The sequence below is a fragment of the Musca domestica genome, unplaced genomic scaffold (genome assembly GCF_030504385.1).
Source record: "Musca domestica strain aabys unplaced genomic scaffold, Musca_domestica.polishedcontigs.V.1.1 7, whole genome shotgun sequence".
NCBI lineage: Eukaryota > Metazoa > Arthropoda > Insecta > Diptera > Muscidae > Musca > Musca domestica.
Window position 1 is genome coordinate 6,159,990 of NW_026712383.1, and position 23,843 is coordinate 6,183,832.

Consider the following 23,843-nt stretch of genomic DNA (forward strand, 5'->3'; position numbering starts at 1 on the left):
GGTACAGTTCGCATTTATTACCCGATCCAGATGAAATTTTCCTAACAACATTTGTTTGGCCCAAGGACGAACCCTATTGAAATTGGAGATAATCGGTCAAAATTTAGATATAGCTCCCATATATATCTTCGTCCGATTTGCCTTTTATTGGCCACCAAACGTGTAATATCGGCCCGAATAGTATGGAATTTTGCACATACAACCAAATTAGGTCTGAAAACAAGTATGCCAAATTTTGATTGAAATCGGTTCAGATATAGCTATAGCTCCCATATATATTGTTCATCCGATTTGTTATTTCAGTCCTCCGCTGTCGTAACATGCACTCTGTAACAACAATATTTGGGGAAATATATCAAATACAGATCAGAAATACCTTTGCTAAAGTATATCGAGATTGGTTCGGATTTGGATATATCTCCCACATATAACTTCGTTCGATTTACCTTTTATTGTGCACCAAACGTACAATATTTGCCCAAATGGGACGAAATTTGGCACTTACGACCGAATTGAGTCTAGAAGCTAGTATGTCAATTTTTGGTGAAGATCGGTTCAGATATAGCTAAGCTCTCATATATATTGTTCATCCGATTTGTCATGTTTGTTACCCACAGCCGTAATATGCACTCCGTAACAACGATATTCAGGAAAATATATGAAATACAGCTCAGAAATATCTTTACCAAATTTTATCAAGATCGGTTCAGATTTGGATATAGCTCCCATATATATCAAATTGGCAATACAAGTCCGAATTTAAAAGATATAAATGCTTCGGCATATAAAGTCCTTTGAACTTTAAATTATAATTTTAATCATAGCGTGTATGATTGAATTCTCCCATAAAAACTTTTAATTGTTATGTGGAGCTCTGCTAAATTAGCAAAGTGGTGTAGGGTATCATAAACTCGGCCCGCCCGACTTTAAGACTTTCTTCACTGGTTTTAATTTACTTAAATCTCAACCTATATCCCTCCTAAAGAAATCTATTGTTTTATTGCAAACAATAGCAATATTTGTGTCCTCCAGACTGGGCCACTTAAAATGCTGTCACATGGATGGATGTACTGCCACCACGTTCCAATGCAATGGCATATGCGACCGACCAATGCACGAATGTCATAACCACTTATAAGAGTGGCTCTGATCGGATAAGTGACAACTTCACACAGTCTGTCACATAAATGTGTGTGATTCTGCTTCATTTGTTTAGCACTTTTTTTCTCTTTTGATTTTTTCCCGTCTTTATTGTGGCTCATTTGTTTCCATTGCATGCTTTTGCTCCTTATGTTATTGCATAACAATATTGAGAACACACACACACAGTGTGTGTGAGAGATAGGAACGTGATTGCAACACGTGCAGCTGCCCCATACAAGAACACACACAGACATTCACACGAAGACTTTTATAGCATGCTCTTCTCAAATAGCAAATCTGTTAGTAGTGATTCGCCAGGAAAGAACTCATATAACTGTTATATTAACATGAACCACTTTAAAAATAAATGTCGAAACAATACATGTAAGTCTAAACGCAAACATTCTATCCCACATACAACGTGGCATTGAGCTGACTAATAAGAAATTCGCATGCATGTGAATCCAAAGTAGAGATTTTCTTGGAAAACACTAGTGTATATTTTAAGGCTAGTTTACATATCATGTTCAGGGTTCAGCAGCGATATGTTCTGGAGAAAACACAACACAAATAGAAGAAGCACCATTCAATATTTTTTGATCAGTTCATGATTCAACTATTTAACACATAATGCTCATTGAGGGAATGGGAGCTACTCCAAAGACATAGAAGTATAAAGAGGAGGCAACATAGAGTCAAAATATTGTCACCAGGAGCATTTACCTTTATCGTTATGATATCACAACAACATAGTTACCAATGTTAAGCGATTTTAACCGCTAAAGCAATATGCAATTGTTTGAGAAGGCATATGGAATGACATTTTTATAACATACTTTTAGGCGCTTCACACAATTTTTTCGGAAAGGAAATGGTTTATGATATAGTATATACTTATATATCCATAGTACAGTATATATTTTATAATCGGCCCAATTACACTTGTCGTTTCTATAGTCGTCGTCGACGTTTTATGCAAGTCGCCTTAGCCGTCGCTTCGATTCAAAAATGGTATATTACGGTAAAGCATAAAAGCGACATCGACATTTGGAAACCAGTAAGGAAAAGTCAAAAGTCGGGCAGGGCCGACTATATGATACACTACACCACTTTGTATATTTAGTAGAGCTTCCGTAAGAAAATGTAGATCATACCACCTATCAACATTTGACTTTAGAGCAGTTATATTTTGGTTTATACCAAAAAACATTGCTATAGAGAGCATGATATCACTTTGAGAAGGATTATATTAAAACAAGTAAAAAAACATTAAGTTCGGTCGGGCCAAACTTTTAATACCCTCCACCTTAGGGTAAAGGAAACATTAGAACCCATTGTGTCCCCCAAATACCAATTTTTAGACATATTCGTGGGAAAATGTCGCAAAATCATCAAAATATTGAATATCGGGAGGTACCGCTACATGGGGCTATACAAAAACGTGAACCTATACATACAATATTTCGGCAACGGACACCGTAATAATATTTGAATCTGAAACGATTTCAACACATTAAGGAAAATTAATTTTTATACATTTCACCATATATATTTTATGGAGGAGTTATTTAGGTTCGTCATTCCGTATGTAACTCATCGAAATAATAATTTAAGACCCTACAAAGTATATATTCTCGATGAACGACGTCCGTCTGTTGGAATCACGCTAGAGTCAAAGCAAATAAAGATAGGAAGCTAAATTTTTGCACAGGTCAGTCTTTTGTCTGCAGGCAGGTCAAGTATATATGCAATGTCCACGTTTTATAATTTGCTTTGGGAATAACAGGAAAATTGACTAGACTGTTAAGTCTAGATATACCTGACACTACTTAAAAACAAGTTTAGAAGATTGGCATGGGAACTGATATTAAGTACCTCTTTTATAAAAGGATGTACTTGAATCTAGACTGAATTCGGTCAGATGTACCAACATTTAGTTCATTAGGACTTATATTGGCTATTTGGTGCACAATTAAGCCGAAATCGGTTGAAAATATATGATATATAGATAATCACCCGATTATCACCAATTTCAATAGGGTTCGTCCTTGGGCCAAACATGAATGTGTTTAATAAAAAAAAATATAAAAAACAAGTAAGCTAAGGCTATATTCGTCCGGGGCCGACTATGTGATACCCTACAACTCTACTATATGTCAAAAGCTCCCTTATGTCCAAATCCATTTTGGAAGATTTCGCTTTTGAAATTATGTCATAGATCATTGCCCAAATATTACCCTCAGCTTTTTGACCAGGTGCATTTGCCCAATATTTACGCACTCCGTCGAGTTGTTAGTTGTTGTGGTCCGTCATATCCGTCAATGAAATCTGCATAAAAACGCCAGAAGTTCGCCTTTCGTGTATTTTGGATTTCGCCTGTGAGTAATTTTCAGCGTTTCGGTAGAATGGAAATATTGGTATACCTCTCTCTAACTTCATGGGAGATTTCGTGTCCTTTGTTTTCTATCTATGCGACTTCACAATCAGGAACATTTTTAATTGTGTGTCCATTTCAACCCCTTAATATATTGCAGACATCTCTGTAACAAAAGGCCTAGCCCTTCTGATCTTAACCCTACCCTTGTGAAAATTTTCGTGAGGATCGGACTATTATTGCAATCTGTAAATAATAAATCCAACCTGTGTTATAAGGTGAAAAAATATTACTAAATATACACCTCCATATTGAAAAAATCGATAAAAATATGAAAATATAAAAAAAATGTCACAAAATATTACAAAATTCGTATTAACATCATTATTGGCATCTTTTAATGCGATTTTTTTAAGATTTTATACTTTTATGCCATTGACAAGATCTGTCAAAATTGGTCCGGCCATTCTTGTGATATAAGCATTTTAGCTAACATCCCCTTTCTTTGTACATATTTCGCTATTTTATTTTCCGATATATTTACTATCGGCATTAACATAACGGTCAAAATCGATCCGTTCGTCTATTTGTGATTTCATCGGGATTAAAAATATTCGCGGTTTAATGAAATATTTAACTTTTATTTAACACAAATGTTATGGTCTATTTCACCCACTAAATATTCCCCGATGACCATCCAAATTGAAAGGCTTCTGCCAGCCCCAAGATCTAGCCAGTCGATACCTTCTCCCGATTATCTCTACAGAGAACTGCCACCGCGAACGATTATACCGAGAGTCCCCAACTTAACTACGAAGACATCAACACATCGTAATAATATAATATAATGTCTCCTTAGGACACAACAATACTAATTTTTAGACAAATACGCGAAGAAATGTGGCAAAAATCATCAAAATACCGAATAACTGGAGGTACCGTTATATGGGAGCTACACCAAAAACGTGGACCTATACATACAATGTTACGCCACCGCAGCCAGAACCCATTACAAACAAACAAATAACAATTTTTAGACAAAACCGTGAAAAAATGTGACAAAACCCATAAAAATACCGAATATCTGGAGGTACCATTATATGGGAGCTATGCCAAAACGTGGACCTATGCATACATATTATATAGATATTGTTCTGCTAAATTTTGGCGTTCTACGTCAAATAATGTGGGCTATATCGTGATTCCAACAGACAGACGGATAGACAGACGGACATCGTTAAATCGACTTAGAATTTTATTCTGATTATGAATATATATATACTTTATGGGGTCTACGGCGAATATTTAAGGATGTTACAAACGGAATGACAAAGTTAATATACCCTCCTTTCCAAGGTGGAGGATATAAAAAATTATAAAAATGTATCAGAGCCGAGTTCCACCAAATGGAAAAGTACGTCCCGAAATTCACTCCATTTGGGCTGATATTAGCCATTATTTGCACAACAAACCTGAAAACTAATTAAGAATATATATGCAAGCTATATCCAAATCTTAGCCAATGTCGATAAAATTCTGTAAAGCTATTTTCCGAGTTACCAAAATCATTGTTGTCGAATGCATATTACGAATGTGAGGCACTTAAACACCAAATCGGATGAAAAATATACAGGGTGAGATAAAAAAGTCAAACGCCATAATTTTTACATTTTTTTAAATTTTATTGAATGAAAGCAAAAAATGTCGGAAATAGCATCACATTTTAGAATAAGTTTAGATTTGTTCGAATTGTTCAGCTTTGGCACGAATTATGGCCTTTAAACGGCCAATGAAACCGTCACACGCTGCCCGAATATTGCTCTTCGGTATTTTGGCCCATTCCCTGCGAAGCACTGTTCTTAGTGCGAACATTGTTTTCCAAACTACTCCAGACACAGTAGTCCAACGGATTGGTATCCGGAGATTTTGGTGACAATTGTGCGCTGCAAATGAAGCGAGGAACCTCATTTTTGTAACCATTCTTGGGTGTCGCGTGTTGAGTGCGATGGTACTGAGTCCTGTTGGAATGTCCATGGTCTGCGGCCAAAATGAATATTTTCTCCTCCAGAATATTTTCGCGATAATATTCGGCATTTATTCTGATGCCACGGTCGATTATTACGAGCGGAGAGCGACCATCGGCTGTTATAGCGGCCCACACCATCACCATGGCTGGCGCTTGAGTTCTGGTGGCCAACCAAAGGTGCACATTTACAGCTGACCTCTTTTGCAGATAAGCACGATCATTTTATTTGTTTACAAACTGCTGGACAACGAATGTTTTCGCATAGGAGAAAATCAAATTCGGCAGTTCAGCAATTTCAGCCATGCGAAGCAACTCTTTAGCTCTTTTGAGTCTATTTTCTTTCTCTTGCGATGTAAGTTCTTTCACTTTTTGGAATGTCAATGGCTTTACCCCGAGCTCATTTTTTCAATACTTGCCGAATGGAATATTGCGATATGCTCAGCTCACGGACAATTTTTCGGCCACTGCGACGCGGGTTTCGTTCAAGTCGCTTCTTTACTTTTCGAACCGTTTCCGATGTTGCTGTTTTTTTTCTTCCACTTCCTTGATGTCGGGCTACGCTACCAGTATCACGGTAACGAGCGATGGTACGAGACACAAAAAATTTATTCATATTTAAATGCTGGAGTGCTCTAACGATAGCCACTTGTGGTTTTCCAGCCAAGTATAAAGAATCACACTATCACGCTTGCAATCCATCACGAATAACTTCTTTTCTGGAAAATTCTCACCAAAATGCTTTTGTACGCTTTTAAACAATATAATGAGCTGTCACTGGAATAATTTTCATAGCTGTCGGACGAGTGCCTTAGAAATGGCAGCAGTCTGAAATTGGTTGCAATTTTTTCATCTTAACCTGTATATCTGTGGGCAATCCAAACAGTGTTTTCCAATTGCTTATCATTTAATGGCTCTTCGAACTGCTGTACCAATTTTTTTATCACATACTTTATTGACACTTATTTGACGAAATTTTTTATATTATAGTAGACACACAATCGAAATACATAGGAACATACTCTTAAAGAGTACAATTTAAAATAAGACTATAAAACATTATTAATTAACACTGAACACTCGTATTACGTGTCCTCTGTAAGGTGCCTCTCAGCTTCATTGATTATTCGCACGACATCTTGATTAACGACACTTTCAATATTGTAGGCCATAGTGAAATCCATGTGAGCAAACCCCTCCAGATCGATAAAATGTTTTACACATCTAGCGCCTAAAATCCCACTTAGCTTTTCGACATCTGTTTTAGTGGAATAATCATCAGAATCGCTGTAATATAAATGGATGGGAAAACGGGTCCGTATTTTCGCCAAATCATAATCTGGAGGAATGGTCTGATTATAGCGCTCCATATTGCCCTGGCTACCGAAGTCATAGCGGCGGAATTTACCGGAAACATGTAGCTGAACAAAATGCAATGCCTGATGGCCAGATGCCGGCGATGGATGGGTATTAAACAGTTCAGGATATGTGTACTAGAAAGATAAAATATTTTAAATTTATAATAACTTTTACAAGTGTATATTTGTCAGCCCCTTACCTCCTTGACATAAGTCGAATAGCCACCAAAGAACCGCGTCGATAGAAATAAACAAAATGGTGGATATGCCTTCTTGGTGCGACACCACTCAAAACCCATTAAATGACGTAAAATTGGTGGTTCAAAAATGTCCTTGTCCCCTAGCAGATTATTAAGTAGGCTGTATGAGCCCAAAAATTTCGATAAGAATCTTAAATTAGACGATCGCGATGAAGTCATAAAGGCAATTGGTGCGAAAAAATGGCTAGTCTTCAATTTTGCATTGTATTCCGGAAGGGTGGACAGCATCACCATTGCAATGGTTGTACCCTGGGAATGACCCACATAGTGCAAAGCTGATTGTTGAGTTTCCTTTAAGATATAATCAATGGTTATGGGTAGATCAATGGTTCCCAATTCATGCCAAGAAAAACGCCAAAATTTCCGATCCTTTTTGGTGTAGTTTAAATGTTGCAGACCATAGGTATTACCGCGACTGTTGCCCAACCAAACATCATAGCCTTGATCCACTAGCTCCAGAGCCAGATGGTGTGAGTGGTTTCGTATAACCCATACGTCTGAGGAGCTGGTTAAGCCATGCATCATAAGGACCACCGGAGCTGAGGATTGGGAGGCCGGTGAATCCAGTTTTGTTGTTGAATTTCTTACGCGAAATATTGTGAGACCATAGCCATCTGGAGTCCATACTGTGTGCGTCTCACATGTATAGCCAGCCAATTCAATACGTTGAGCCTGAAATGAAAAAAATCGATGCTAATCAGGTAAAAAGTGTCCAAAAGAGTCTAAAAGTTACAGGGTGAGATGAAAAAACTGAAACCAACTTCAGACATCTGTCACTTCAAAAACAAACAAAATGATCGTTTTTACTTGCCAAAGTGGTCAGCTGAAAATGTACATCTTCGATTGGCCAATAGAACTAAAGCGCCGGTTATGGTGATGGTGTGGGCCGCCATAAAAGCAGAATAAATGCCGAATATTATCGCGAAAATATTCTGGAGGCTGTATTTAAGCATTGTGCTAGCAATCTGTTTGGCCGTAGGCCTTGGACATTCCAACAGGACTCAGCATCATCGCACTCAGCACCCGCCACCCAAGAATGTTTTCAAAATGAGGTTTCTCGCATCATTTCCACAACGGCCACCAAAATCTCCGGATACCAATCCGTTGGGCTATTGTGTCTAGAGTATTTTGGAAAGCAAGGTTGGCACTAAAAAAATACCAAATTGTCGATCACCTCAAGCAATCGTTTCGCCGGGAATGGACCAAAATACCGCAGAACAACATTCAGCCAGCGTTTGTGGTTTCATTGGCCTCCACCATACTATGGAGGGTATATTGATTTTGTTATTCCGTTTGTAACTCCTCGGAATACTCATGTCAGACCCAACAAAGTATATATATATATTCTTGATCAGCGTAAAATTCTAAGTCGATTTAGCCATGACGGTCTGTCTGTCTGTTGTAATCACGCTATCTTTCGAACGAATTGAGATAGAAGGCTAAAATTTTGCACACTTGTTTATTTTTCCAGTAGGCAGGTTAGGTTCGTAAATGGGCTATAATGGGTTTTCATATAGCCCCTATATAACGGTATCTCCCGATATTCGGTATTTGATGCAGCCCCATATAACGGTACCTCCTTATATTCGGTATTTTGATGATTTTAGCTCCATTATTCACTGGAAAGGTTTCAAATTACGTAATGGGAACTACAGTCTGTGACAGAAAAATGTCTATGCAGGTCCAGGTCTTCGTATAGGCGCCATATATGAGTACCTCCCTATATTCGGTATTTTGACGAGTTTAGGTACAATACCCACCGAAATTGTTTGAGATATCGTATTTGACGTTGGTAATGGATGCTATAGCCATAGCACAGCTCCGATATAACGGTACCTCCCTATATACGATATTTCGATGATTTTAGCTACATTATTCACCGTTTATTTCAAGTTTCGAATTTGAATATGGTAATGGCTAATGGCAAACTATGCCTATTTAGGTCCACGTCGTTTAGACCCCAATATAACGGCAATATTCGATATTTTTAAAATTTAACAGAATTTTTTAAGGATTTTATTTTTTTAAAATTTTCAAATCCGTTCCAAATGGTAGAGGGTATTCAAAGTTCGGCCCTGCCGAACTTACTGCTTTGTAACTTGTTTGTTTTTTTTCAATAAAATTTAAAAACAATGTAAAAATTATGTCGTTGTTCGTCGTTTGTTAGTTCGAAAATTTCCAAAAACGTGGAAGAGGAGGGAACTTGCTCCTCTTTTTAGGTTACTTTGCGATGTTAACTTTCAAAACGCTCTACTCAAAATCTCCTGAATTTTTATTTTCTGCGTGGCACAGTATTATTTGCATAATCATGCCTAAAACTTCGCCTTATCTATAATATGTTTATCAGGCTTGCACAGGGCGATAATGGAAATATCGGATGCGTCTCACTTTCTCAAACTATATTGATCCACTATTTTTGATACCTCCCCACAAATTGTAAAAAATTAAAATCATACATAAAATATGTAGTGAAACCAATCCCCGACTTTGTCCAAACTTAACACATCAACAATAACATAACAATACAAAAATGGAAAAAATTAACCAAAATCTTCCGGTATCTCAGGATAGAATTGTAAATTAAATAAGTCAGAAATTAGTTTGTTACTCCTTGTGGTGAGTTATATTCATGGTGTCCAATTGATGAACTTTTCTCTCGCAAAATCTGATTGGATACCCAAATTTTATATTCTTCAACGCTGTTTTGACCTTCCAAAACCCTTTAAAATGATGTATTGAAAACAAACTTAGCACACAAAGAATAATTAGATAAGCTTAATTAGTTAAAAACAATAAAACTAAGACGACGACTAGCAATTACATTTTTATGGCTTGACTTAAAATGAATAAAGAAACCTTTGTTCCGGTGCATCGTTAATTATATTGTTAATAGGCTGCCACTGGTTTGCAATTTCTCTTTGAAGACTCCATGACAAATATCAATAAATGATTTAGATATGCTTTGATGTGGCTGAGTGACATTTTATTTTAGATAATATTCCCAATAGTTATAAGATGCATAATAAATGTTGAGCGTGGACATAGCACCGAATTACCAAAAGAGGTCACTACAACCAATCAGCTATCAGACCGGTTTTGGGATAGTCATTACCCATTTTTTATGGCCCGATCTTCACGAAATTTAGAATGGACGTATGGTTAAGGTCAGAATAGAACCCTATTTCTTTTGGAGATGATTGCATAATATTTAGGGTTCGAAATGGACCAAAAACTGAAAAAAATCCTGATTTTGCAGTTGCTCTACAAGTCGAAATTATGGACCAATCGACGCGAAAATTAGTATGGGTCTAGAGCTTAGGGCTGGGAAGAAGCCTTCTAATTTTGATGGTCATCGGGTTCTATTTAGTGGGTGAAAACGACCATAACATTTGTGTAAAATATAAGACAAATTTTCCATTAAATCGCGAATATTTTTAATCCCGGCGAAATCACAAATAGACGAACAGGTCAATTCTGACGGTTACGTAGATGCCGATAGTAAATATATCGGATGTATATAGCGAAATATATACAATGTGTATATACAAAGGAAGGGAATGTCAGCTAAAATGCTTACATCTCGAGAATGGCTGGACCGATTTTTAAACATTTTTTCAATTCAGAATGCTCTCTTGGCTTAAAAGTATAAAATCTAAAAAAATCGCATAAAAAGATGCCCGTAATGATGTTAATGTAGATTTTGTAATAGTTTGTGACATTTTTTTAATTTTTCATATTTTTTATCGCATGCGATTTTTTCGATTTGACTTATAATATTGAAGTGTACATTTTGTTAATATTTTTTCACCTTACAACACAGGTTTGGGTTATTATTGTATACAGATTACAATTATCGTCCGATCTTCAAGAAAATTTCCAAAAGGGTAGGGATAGACTCAGAATAGCTAGGCCTATTGTTTTCAAAGATGTGCGCAATATATTTAGAGGTTGAAATGGACCAACATCTAAAATTGTTCCTGATTTTGCAGCCGGGCACAAGGACACAAATAGAAACCAAAGGACACGAAGTCTCGCATGAAGTTAGAGTTTAGGACAGCGGGTAGAATGGACCACTAGTTTTGAAAAAATACTAGCATTACTTATAGGCGATATCCGAAATACACAAAAGGGGAACTTCTGGCTCTTTTATGCTGATTTCGTTGACGAATATAGGCAAATTTCGTAGACAAGCAAATCGTATAGATGAATCTAAATTTGGAGATAAAGAGGGGCCTCTTGCTTTTGGAGATGATCGAAAAATATTTAGGGGCTCAAGTGAACCAAAAACAGAAAAAATTCCTGATCACACAATTGAAGCCAATCGACACGTCTGAGTAGGAAGCACGACGGAGTGCGTAAATATTGGGCAAATGTCCCTGGTAAAATGCTAATGTCTGGGCAGTGCTCCGTGACATAATTTCAAAAGCGAAATCTTCCAAAATGGATTTGGACATAAGAGGGCTTCTAACATAGTGTAGTGTTGTAGGGTATCACATGGTCGGCCCCGCACGACTATAGCCTTTGCTTACTTGTTTTTTTTTTTTTTTTTTTTTTTTTTGTAAATAAAAACTTAAAATTCACACTAATAACTCAATTTTCAATGTTCAATATTTTGTCAATATTATACCAAGTCTTAAAATTGGATATGTTGGTCCACTCTTTCCGATAAATACCCCAATCAAGTTCAATTTTTCCGTTCACTCTTTCTAATACCTTCCCTATTAACGGTTATAAATTAAAAATAAAACACTATAAATATCATATACGGAGCTGCTGGAGTTCAAAACTAACTCCAAACTTTACATATCGAAATATTGCTTAGAAAGTGAGGTCAGGTGAGAAAAATTAAATATTCCTTCTGGTACCTCTCCAACAAAAGATTATAATTTTAAATTATCATAACATTCGGAATATATGAAATTCCAATCTTTTTATAGCATACTTTTAGACACTCCCCATAGTTTTTTTAAAACCAAAAACGGGAACACTTGTTACATGGTGGAAATATATATTTACTAGCTGAACCCGGTGCGCTTCGCTAACCCCTTTGATTTTATATGCCTTCAAAATTTTATAAGCGACTGTTAGCTTAAAAAAAAAAAAAATAAAACAAATTCAAAAATTAAAAAAGTGTCGTAATATGGTAATGCGTAAATAAACAAATAGCTCGGTCTACCAACACGTGAACATGACAGGAACAGCTGACCATGAGAAAAGCAGGAACATGCCAAATTTTGTCCGCATATACGAAGGATTTGTCCTTCGGATTTATTGATTTCATTGCAAATGCCAAGCGTGCAGGAAACTGCAATCTTTAGAAGTTGAGTGGCATTTCTGCTGCAATTAGAGAATTCGACGTAGCAACATACTTCCCCGTAATAATCGTATATCAATTAAATCGTTGTGTAGTTTTTTACTCTTAGCCTAATACCATTGCAAGCGTTGTGGGTCAATGCTTCTTAATAAAATCATATCCCAATCTGAGCCGATTTCAATATAATTTTACAAAATCTGCTTTTACAGCAAATTCCGTCACACCTTCCATATTTCATTGAAATTTGTGCGTTAAATACGTGAATTCGACGAAAATATATATTTGAATACATATCCAAATCATAACCGATTTCCAATTAATTTGACAAATTTGGTGCACAACATACATGAAATCGGCTGATTTATATAAATATATAAATCTGCCGATTTTAATATAATTTGGCAAATTTTTTTTGGTTGTATATGGGAGCTCCAAACCTGAAACGACTTCTAATTAATTCATCAATTTTATTATTGCAACCAAATTCCGCCACACATTCTGAATTTCATTGGAATCGGTTATATATATCGTGTTTGGTGCATAACATACATGAAATCGGCCGAAATATATATGGGAGCTATACCGAACCTCAACTGATTTCAATATAATTTGGCCTTTTTTTGTACCAGATTTCGTCCATCTGTCCAAATTTCTTTTGAATCGGACGTACGCATTGCGTTGGGTGCAACAAATATGTAAAATCGGCAGAAAATATATATGGGAGCTATATCCAAATTTGAATCGATTTCACTATATTTTGACAAATACATTTTTGTACCAAATTTAATCACTCATACCGAATTTCATTGGAAATAATACATGTCGAATAAATACATGTCGTGTTTGGTCCACCAAATACATGAAATCGGCCGAAAATGTATATGGGAGCTATATTCAAATCTGAACCGATTTCAATATAATTTGGGAAATCAATTTTTTAGATAAAATCTATCACACGTTTCAAATTTCATTGAAATTGGGGATACATAGCGTGTTTGGTGCATCAAATGCTTGAAATCGGCCGAAAATATATATGGGAGCTATATCCAAATCTGAACCGATTTCAATATAATTTGGCAAACTTATTTTTGTTTAAAATTCCCTTACTCATTCCAAATTTGTAATCGATCAGTAAATATGTGCATATAAAACCTGAATATTGGGGAAGTACCTCCGATTTTGATGCTATATCTCCAGTTTCAAGTGGAATTTCAAAAACGTATATAGCCTATGTTACTTTCAGGCAATCTTGTAGAATACTTGGACATTTTCAGAAAAATCTGTTCAGCGGTTTTCGAATCCATAAATTACAAACATAAAAACATTTTCCTCTTTTATAGATATAGAATTTGCAAAATGTCTCGATATTTTTTTTTAAAAAGAATTTCCAATTCCAAATGGCATTCAGAAACAATGCTACACAAATTGCTTATCAAAATAGAAAATTAGAGTTTTTCACTTCCGCGCTTTTCTAGAGGCTTTCTTCAAAATGTTCATTCGTGAAAACGTTTCCACTATAATTACAAAAGAAGAAAAAGAAAATTTGAGTCAATTCGGACAAGCAGTTCTCAACTGATGTGTTATTATATTTTTTAAATTGTATAAAATATAAATTTAAAGAAGTATGTGTGGCCAGTTCCTCTGAACCCAAACAGATACCTAGGGTTGGAGGGAGAGTCAAGAGTACGTCATATGCTAACTAGGATTTTAGGTAAATCGAAAAAAATGAGTGTAGAAGTAGGCGTGGTCACTTTTCCTCTGCATAAAAACCAAAATAGGGGTAGGATGAACATTTTAAAAAAATATTAAAATCCGTCCAGCCGTTCTTAGCTGATTCGATTACCAACGAACAACAATTGATTTTTATATATATATATAGATTAAAAAGTAGTTGTGGTCAGTTCCTCTGCCCCAAATAAATACTTAGGGTTGGATGGAAATTCCGTTTTGTAATAATTTTCAAACCGATATCTTCATTATTTTGGCAAATATAAGGATTTTAGATAAATCGAAATAGTGGGGGTAAAAGTAAGCGTGGTCAACATTTTTTTATTTAAAAACCTAACTCAGGGTATAACGAACGTTTGTACAAAAAAAAAATAATGCAAATCGGTCCTGCCGTTCTCAACTGATTCCATTACCAAAGAACAACAATTGATTTTTATATATATAGATAGTAATTTTAGTATAAATGTAGAAAAAAAAAACATATAATATCGTATAGCATATATTTAAGTTGTACATTTGTTTCGTGGGCTTAAAAATTTGTTATACAAATGTCCAAAATCCACATTACATGAAACCGTAACTAGATATGTTGTAAAAAGGTATTATCGCCACAAAAAGCTTAAAATATGTTGATACCATATACATCGTAAGGTGCACTCTTTTTAATTCGAATATCAAATCACTGTACGACAAAACTCAATATTTACAATAATTCGATCCAGTAGATTAAGAAATTAGAGATCAGAGAAAGTTAAGATTTCCTGGAATCTTTTGATTTTACCTATATAGAGGGCTTGGTGATACGGCAGATTAAAGTACGAGAATGGGCTTTGGTCGAAAATTTTATCCCTCAAGCGAGTTGGTTCGTTTTTAAAATATATTTAAACAAATTCCTCATAACTTTATCGCAGCAAGTAAAAAATATTCTACAAAAATATTTGTCATTAAATTATACTGTAGGTCCTAGAAGACATCAAAAGTTTTAATCTTTCCTAAACGCTAGAAATTCAAATATATATTAAAAACACATATTAGTATAAAAGCCGTACTTTGTCTGAGTTTATGCAAAATTAAATAAATAAAAACATCGCTTTATAAGAATGACGTCAGAGAAAAATATTTCTTTATTTTATCGATACATTTTTTCCTCGGCCCTTTTTCGAGATGACACCTAAAAGTAATACGAAATTCCGTTATATAAATATCCTATCTGGGTTGTGGAAATTTTCAAGTGAAGTTGATAATGCTCGTTTGTAGATAAAAACCTCAAAGGAATTTCGGGTTCTTAGGCCTAATGTTGTTAAAGGTTTATATAATATTGACCATATAAAAATTGGACCCTTATACTATGAGGCAACATTTAGGATAGAATTTTGAAATTTGTGAGAGATCTTTGGATTACAACCAGAATTATTAGTAAAGCAAATGTGTCATATTGGTCCACTTTTTGGTATGGCCCCATGTATGGATTATTTTGATTTCAAGTATTTTTAGCATTTTGGCCATGTCCTCAATTTTATTTCCAAAATTCTGGCATTTTGAGTTCTTATTATGTAAAAATGCTATTTATAAAAAAATTATCAATATAGGTACACCTTTCGGTACAGCCCTTATATAGAGATAATTATTCTGAAGGTCTTGATAATATTTTCTAATCGATTTGGTTTTAACTTGAGGGTAAAAACCTTTTTGATTCCCAGTTTAACTTTTAATATCATGACACTTTTATATAAGGGTCCTGCATACTGTTTTTATAATAAAAATCTTCTGTCGGAAAGTTTTCTACCCACGGAGAAATCAAAATACTAATTTTCACCCAAATCGATTGAAAAATATGGCCAAGACAATGCAATTTTTCTTTTGCAACCTCACCAAAAAAGGTAATATTTTGAAAAAATAAGTATTCACGTCTTCTATACCTCGTTCGTATTAAAACTTTGACTAAAGGTCTTGTCTTCTAACTTTTATTTAATAATTTTTCAAAATTTTCATTTTTTTCAAAGGGTATTTTAGAAAAGAATTATGGTTCGTTCAAAAAATACTTTTCAACAGCTTCTAGTCGAAGAATGTTATATTTTTTGAAAATAGATAAAATTGTTTTAATTTAAGGCAAATTTAAAATTTATTGGACTGGAAAAGCATAAAGTCCTACCAAAAATTGCCATTACCAAATAATAACTAGTAAAATAGCTGTAAGTTCGGCCGGTCCGAAATTGGCAATTTTCAAATTAAAAAATCCATGTAGGGCCATGTAGGTTTATGTCCTCGTATAGCCCTCATATAACGGTACCTCCCGATATGCGTCATTTTGACGATTTTAGCGACATTATTTACCGGAATTGTTTCAAATTTTGTATTTGAAGTTCCTAATGGTTGCTCCAAGCTATAACAGAAATTTTACTATGCATTTTCACGTCTTCATATAGCCCCATATAACGGTACCCATCTATTTGGTATTTTAATAATTTAAGCGATATTATTCACCGAATTTGTTTCAAAACTGGTATTGTAAGTTCGTAATGGGTACTGCAGTCTGTGACATAAAATTGCCTATGCAGGTCCACATTCTCGAATATCCCTCATATACCGGTACCTACCTATATTCGGTATTTCTATGGTTTTAGCAACATTTTTCACCGGAATGGTTTCAAATTTCGTATTTGAAGTTCGTAATTGGAACTACAGGCAGTGATAGAAAACCGCAGGTTCACGTCTTCGTATAGGCCCCAAAATAACGGTAAATCCCTATATTCTGTATTTTAAAGAGTTTTAACATAGTTTTAATTTCCAAATGGTGTAGATTATTAAAAGTTCGACCCGCAGATCTAACTGCTTTTTTACTTGTTCTCTTTATGGAAATTACTTGGAATTGAAAGAAAGTTCAGGTGGCACTTTTACAGCAATGAACAAAATATAATGCCATTCACCTCCATGGTTACTGAATATAGGCAATAACAATGATTTTGGAGCCGAATGTTGCCAAGGTATTGATAAATTTATTTAAAATTACATTTTTTCACTGAACAATTCAGATGCGTCGATCGCTGGACAATTCTAACAATATTTCACAAACTTTCCTAAGCCATTGTGTTAGTGAAGATGGCACATCAGTTGATCTAAAAAATATGCTAACTCACCGTATTTATCGTTTCGGTTTCATTTTTTGACCATATGCTAAATATGATAATTGGTATTAGCAATAGATTTAAAAAGATTAAAGTTTTTCCCATTGTCAAACAAAAATAAAAACAACAGCAAAAAATAAACACACGCACACTTCTGGTCGCACGAAACACTTGAACAGCAATGACAGTGGCAACAAAGCGAAAAGATTTGTTGATATTGAAATTTAGTTCCAAGCTAATGAAAATAGAAACAGAGAGAGAGAGAAAGAAATGAAAACAGAGAAACCAAAATACGACACTTATTTCCGTTAGTCTTAACCGCATTGGTCAGTGCTGTGTCTGCCGAACGCTTCAAACTAAGAAACTCGCTGCGATCAATCACCACCAGCTTGTTCTTCACCTTAGCCATTGAACTACTTGGTTTTACCAACTAGCTCTCTCTCTCTCAGTTTCTCTCCCCTTGTTAATCACTCTCTAATCTAATTCAGATGTTTGGCATTCCGACTCAGTGCATTTTTAATCGTACAACAACCACTAAGGCTGGAAATAACAACAAAAGCGACCTTTAAACTAAACAATACTAGAAATATAGTATTACAACAACAACCACAACAAAGAGAAAAACAAGTTCAATGAATGAAACATAAAAAGAAAGTCAGAAAAGCAACCACACACGTGCATACGTATGTAAACATTCATTTTGTTTAGAAAACTGATCCATAAGAAAGTGGTAAAAAACGTGTTAGGCTACGTCACAGACTAGTCTCTGCTATTCATAAAAAGAGAGGGGAAAATATGGTGCATAGACAAACTCCAAGCTGTCCGTGGTCGGTAGAAAACGTGGGTGTCATTGATCTTTTGTAGAATTTGTTCAAATACAACAAACCTGTTGAAGAGGCCCGCTTTGATTGGCCCTAAACCCTGTTATTAAAGTTCGATGTTCTCGACAGAAATGCCTAGTTTTTTTAATTTTTAATATCTAAAACGATAATGGAAATTGTTATCGAAATCATATGAAATTGAAGTACAAAAATTGGATAAATCTGGTATCTTGTATATTATGCAAATTTTTGGAACATTTTCGGAAAATATTATTTATATTATAATGACAAATGTAACAGCAATTTTTATACCCTCCACCATAGTATGGAGGGTATATTAAGTTTGTCATTCCGTTTGTAACACTTCGAAATGTACATTTTAGAACCCACAAAGTATATATATTTTAGATCAGCATAAAATTCTATGTTGATTTAGCGATGTCCGTCCGTCCGTCTGTGGAAATCACTCTAGCTTCCAGACGAAAGGAAGTAGGTTAATAAAATTTTGTTGAAATGTATATTATGTCTGCAGGACTTTTTTTACTAAGAAAGGGCCATGTAGTTCCACGTTTTGGTATAGCCTCCATATAATGGCATCTCTCGATATTCGGTATTTTGATGATTTTTAGCGACTTTTTTACCGAAATTGTTTCAAATTTGGTATTTGAAGTTCGCAATGAATACCACAGCCTATAACGGGACATTGTCCGTGCAGGTTCATGTTTTCGTATAGCCCTCATAAAACGGTACCTTCTGATATTCGGCATTTTGATGATTTTAGCGACATTATTCACCGAATTGTTTCAAATTTGGCATTTTGAAGTTCGAAGTGGATATTACAGCCTATGATAGAAAATTGTCTGTGCAGTTCCACGTCGTCGTATAGGCCCCCTGTAAAGGTACATTACATTACTCACCGACATTTTTTTTCAATTTTCGCATTTGAATATTGTAATGGCTTATGACAAAAGTTGCCTATGCAGGCCCACGTTGTCGTATAGACCCTAATATAATGGCTACATTCGGTATTTTTAAGATTTTAATGACATTTTTAACGGATTTTATTTATTTGAAAATTGCTAAATTCGTTCCAAATGGTGGGGGTATTCAACGTTCGCCACGGCCGAAGTTACAGCTTTTTTATACCCTCCACCTTGGAAAGGAGGGTATATTAACTTTGTCATTCCGTTTGTAACATCCTTAAATATTCGTTGTAGACCCCATAAAGTATATATATTCATAATCAGCATAAAATTCTAAGTCGATTTAACGATGTCCGTCTGTCTGTCTGTCTGTCTGTCCGTCTGTCTGTTGAAATCACGATACAGCCCACATTATTTGACGTAGAGCGCCAAAATTTAGCAGAGCAATTGGTATTGTGTCTAGGATGGTTGGTATTGAAAATAAGATATATCGGTCCACGTTCTGGTATAGTCCCCATATAACGGTACCTCCCGATATTCGGTATTTTGATGATTTATGCCACATTATTTAACGGATTTGTCTGAAAATTGGTATTTGTAGGTCATAACGGGTCCCTGTATGTGTGGCAAAATATAGCATCTATAGGTCCACGTTTTGGTATAGCCTTCATATAATGGTACCTTCCGATATTCGGTAATTTGATGATTTTTGCCCCTTTTTTTCACGTATTTGTCTGAAAATTGGTATTTGTAGGTCATAATGGGTTCTAGCTCCGTTGGCGGAACCTTGCATGTGTAGGTCCACGATTTGGTAGAGCCCACATATAACGGTACCTCCCGATATTCGGCATTTTAATGGTTTTTGCCACATTTCTTCTAATGTTTCCTTTACCCTAAGGTGGAGGGTATTAAAAGTTTGGCCCGGCCGAACTTAATGTTTTTTACTTGTTACTTGTTAAATTTAAACTTAAGAGCTGACAGTATCCCTTTACAGGGTGAGATAAAAAACTGCAACAAAGCCAAACGCAATTTTTTTTAAATTTTTTATACCCTCCACATTGGAAAGGAGGGTATATTAGCTTTGTCATTCCGTTTGTAACATCCTTAAATATTCGTCGTAGACCCCATAAAGTATATATATTCATAGTCACCTTAAAATTCTACGTCGATTTAATGATGTCCGTCAGTCTGTCTGTCCGTCTGTTGAAATCACAATACAGCCCACATTATTTAACGTAGAGCGTCATGTTGCAGAACAACATGTACTGTGTCTAATATGGTTGGTATTGAAAATGAGATATATTGGTCCACGTTTTGGTATAATCCCCATATTTGCCACATTTCATGGCGGATTTGTCTAAAAATTGGTATTTGTGGGTCCTATTGGGCTAAAGGTTCTTTGGCGAAACATTATATGTATAGGTCCACGTTTTTGTATAGCCTCATATAGCGATACCCCCCGATATTCAATGTTTTTATTATTTTTGCCACATTTTCCCATGAATATGTCTAAAAATTTGTATTTGTAGGTCGTAATGGGTTCTATTGTTTCCTTTACCCTAAGGTAGTAAAAGTTCGGCCCGGCCGAACATAATGTTTATTTTACTTGTTTTTAAATTTTATTGAATGAAAGCAAAAAATGTCGGAAATAGCATCAAATTTTGGAATAAGTTTAGATTTATTCGCATTGGTCTCCTTTGGTACGAAGTATGGCCTTCAAATGGCCAATGAAACTATAACACGCTTCCCGAATGTTGCTCTGCGTTATTTTGACCCATTCCCGGCGAAGTGCTTGCTTGAGGTGATCGACAATTTGGGGGGGTGTTTTCCGAAGCTTTTTTTATTTGCTTATCACAATTTACAATCTTCTTTCATTTGATGTTCATTCTTTTTACTTTACAGGGTGTCGCTATATACATAACTTTTATAAGTAAACTCCATTGTACAATAATAAGCACTATAGTTTAAAGCATACTTTTAGGCTTGATTTTTTAAACAGGGTAACATAGGAATATACGTTTTCGAATAAAAAGCAAAAGTTTGCCAAAGTATGGATTTTCTGATCAAAATTCTGTGCTTTAGGAAAGATTGATTAGAAGATGTTTACGTAAATTTTCCCAATCAAAATTACACCTGCCTTTTTTAAAACTTTACTTATACTAAATAGATTTATGAGGTAAACAAATTAAAAAGTATCAATTTACCGACAGGTGTATGCCCTCAGCTTTTATCAGTTAAACAAAATATATTTTGACTTGCATTGTGATTATTCACAAAGTTGACCCTTTATGGAGGAGATACCGGAGGAGTGGATCAATATTATTCACTTCTCATCTGAACTGACTCTGATAAAATATTACAATGTGCCCGATTTAGACAATATTGACTACTTCCTTCGATTTATATGAGATATTTTTGGAAAATGTTGAAACATGCGTGATGTACCAGATATATTGGACCAAAGCATACCAATTTATATAATACTGATAAAAATATGTAGTTGCGCAAAATTTAAAGAAAATTAGGTTTCCTAATGTTTCGCACATTACGAAAGCTAAAAGTATTCCAACCCGTGAAATTTTTGGTACCACACCAGATCTTCTGTTGATTCTATTGAGATGTGTCGAGTTTGAATCGGATGCTAATTTCGGATATTCAAAATTTAAAATTTGTGGGGGAGGTACCAGATGGAGTGGACCGATATGTCCAATATTCATACTAGATATTGTGCTAAAAAAAATATTGGGATATATATATGAAGAGAATTTCATACTTATTTCGCATTTTATGAGAGATATACTTGTTCAAAATTTTGAAAAGTTGACCAATTTGATACATATTCACATTATAATTCTGTTGATAGAAGTATTGAAATATGCTGAGTTTGGAAATAATGGATGCTTATTTCTCGTTTTAAGAGCTTTATGGCTATTCAAAGTTTTGACCCGGTTTCCGCAACTGACGTAGCACTGACGAAAATATTGGTATTTGCAAAGCTTGCACAAAATCAAATGATTCTTTCTCTATGAGGTAAATAAACCAAACCCCTGGTAAACATTACCATCGTTCTCCACTAATAAACGAATGTTGTTTTTATAAAAACAACAATAGGGGGATTAAGCCTGACCATGAAGCTTATAAAAAGCGAAATCAACACCCGATTCCATTCCAGACTTGGTACATCTCAATATTTCCATCAACACAAAATCTCTTATAAAGATGGTAGAGATTGGACCATTTCTTCTGGTTCCTCCGGGTTTAGGATTTTAAAAAAGAAGACGCTCAAAGAGAGCGGAATAAGCATTCAACTCTCTTAAATTTTTACACATAAAAACATTTTTGTATATACAAGATCTGTTGAGAAGATGCTATATATCTGCGAACCCCTTCTGGTACCTCACCCACAAAGGGTCACAATTTTCAATACTTTTATCTGTCATAACTTGCGAAACAAGTCAACGATTCTTTACAACTTGCCATATCTAAACATTTTACTCAACCAAAAACCTAAGATGAATAAGGAATTTATAATTTTCTTGAAATTTTGCCCATACTAATATTTTTATCTGTATTCGATGAAGTATTCTGGTCGACATTTCAACATTTTATAAAAATTATCACATATATCATATAAAGTGAAGAAAGTAGTCGATATAGTCCAGACATGGCATGCCGCAATATTTATATCATATTTATTTAGGTCCGATACGATATGGACAATATTGGCCCATTCCTTCGAAACCTACCATAGAGGGCCAACAGTTTGAATAATTGTACCAGAAGTCAAAATATATTTAAATAATCGAAAATTGGCTGAGGGTAAAACCGACTGATACTTTTGAAATTTTTTTGAGGTAGTATAACAAAAATTGCATTCACAAATTTAAACAAGTAAGCAAAGACTATAGTCGTGTGAGGCCGACCATGTGATACCCTACAACACTACAATATGTTAGAAGCCCCCTCATATCCAGATCGATTTTTGAAGATTTCGCTTTTGAAATTATGTCACGAGACATTGACCAGGGACATTTGTCCAATATTTAAGCACTCCGTCATGCTGTTATCTGTTGTGGTCCATTTTCCATCCAAAATGCTAGAATCCTTCCCTGTCCTTAACTCTCTTCTCAGGCGTGTCGATTGGCTTCAATTGTGTGATCAGGATTTTTTTCTGTTTTTAGTTAATTTGAACCCCTAAATATTTTGCAATCAACTCCAAAAGCAAGAAGCCCCTCTGTATCTCCGAATTTAGACCCATCTATATGATTTGCTTGTCTACGATATTTGGCTATATTCGTCAACGAAATCAGCATAAAATAACCAGAAGTTCGCCTTTTATGTATTTCGGATATCGCCTGTGAGTAATTCTGGTATTTTTTTCACACAAAAGTAGTGGTACATTCTACTCGCTGTCCTAAACTCTAACTTTATGCGAGATTTTGTGTCTTTTGGTTTCTCTTTGTGACCTTCATAACGGCTGCAAAATCAGGAAAAGTTTTAGTTTTTGGTCCATTTCAACACCTAATACATTGCGGACATCTTTAAAAACAATAGACCTAACCCTTCTGAGTCCAAACCTACCCTCGTGAAAATTTTCGTGAGGATCGGGCGATATTTGCAATCCTTATATAATAACCCCAACCTGTGTTGTAAGGTGAAAAAATATTGCAAAATATTATAAGTCAAATTGAAAAAATCGCATGCGATAAAAATATGAAAAAATAAAAAAATGCCACAAAATACTACAAAATCTATATTAACATAATTATTGGCG

General features: G+C 35.0%; 1 protein-coding gene across 1 annotated transcript; it reads right to left on the reverse strand.

Moving 5' to 3' along the window:
- Positions 1-5,190: 5,190 nt before the first annotated feature.
- Positions 5,191-17,527, reverse strand: LOC101893113 (lipase 3). The gene is made up of 3 exons (XM_005191694.4): positions 17,338-17,527; positions 7,099-7,830; positions 5,191-7,033 (listed from the first exon to the last, which is right to left on the reverse strand). The coding sequence occupies exons 1-3, from the start codon at positions 17,428-17,430 to the stop codon at positions 6,626-6,628; spliced, it is 1,233 nt and encodes a 410-aa protein (XP_005191751.1). The 5' UTR covers positions 17,431-17,527; the 3' UTR covers positions 5,191-6,625.
- Between the last annotated feature and the right edge of the window lie 6,316 nt (positions 17,528-23,843).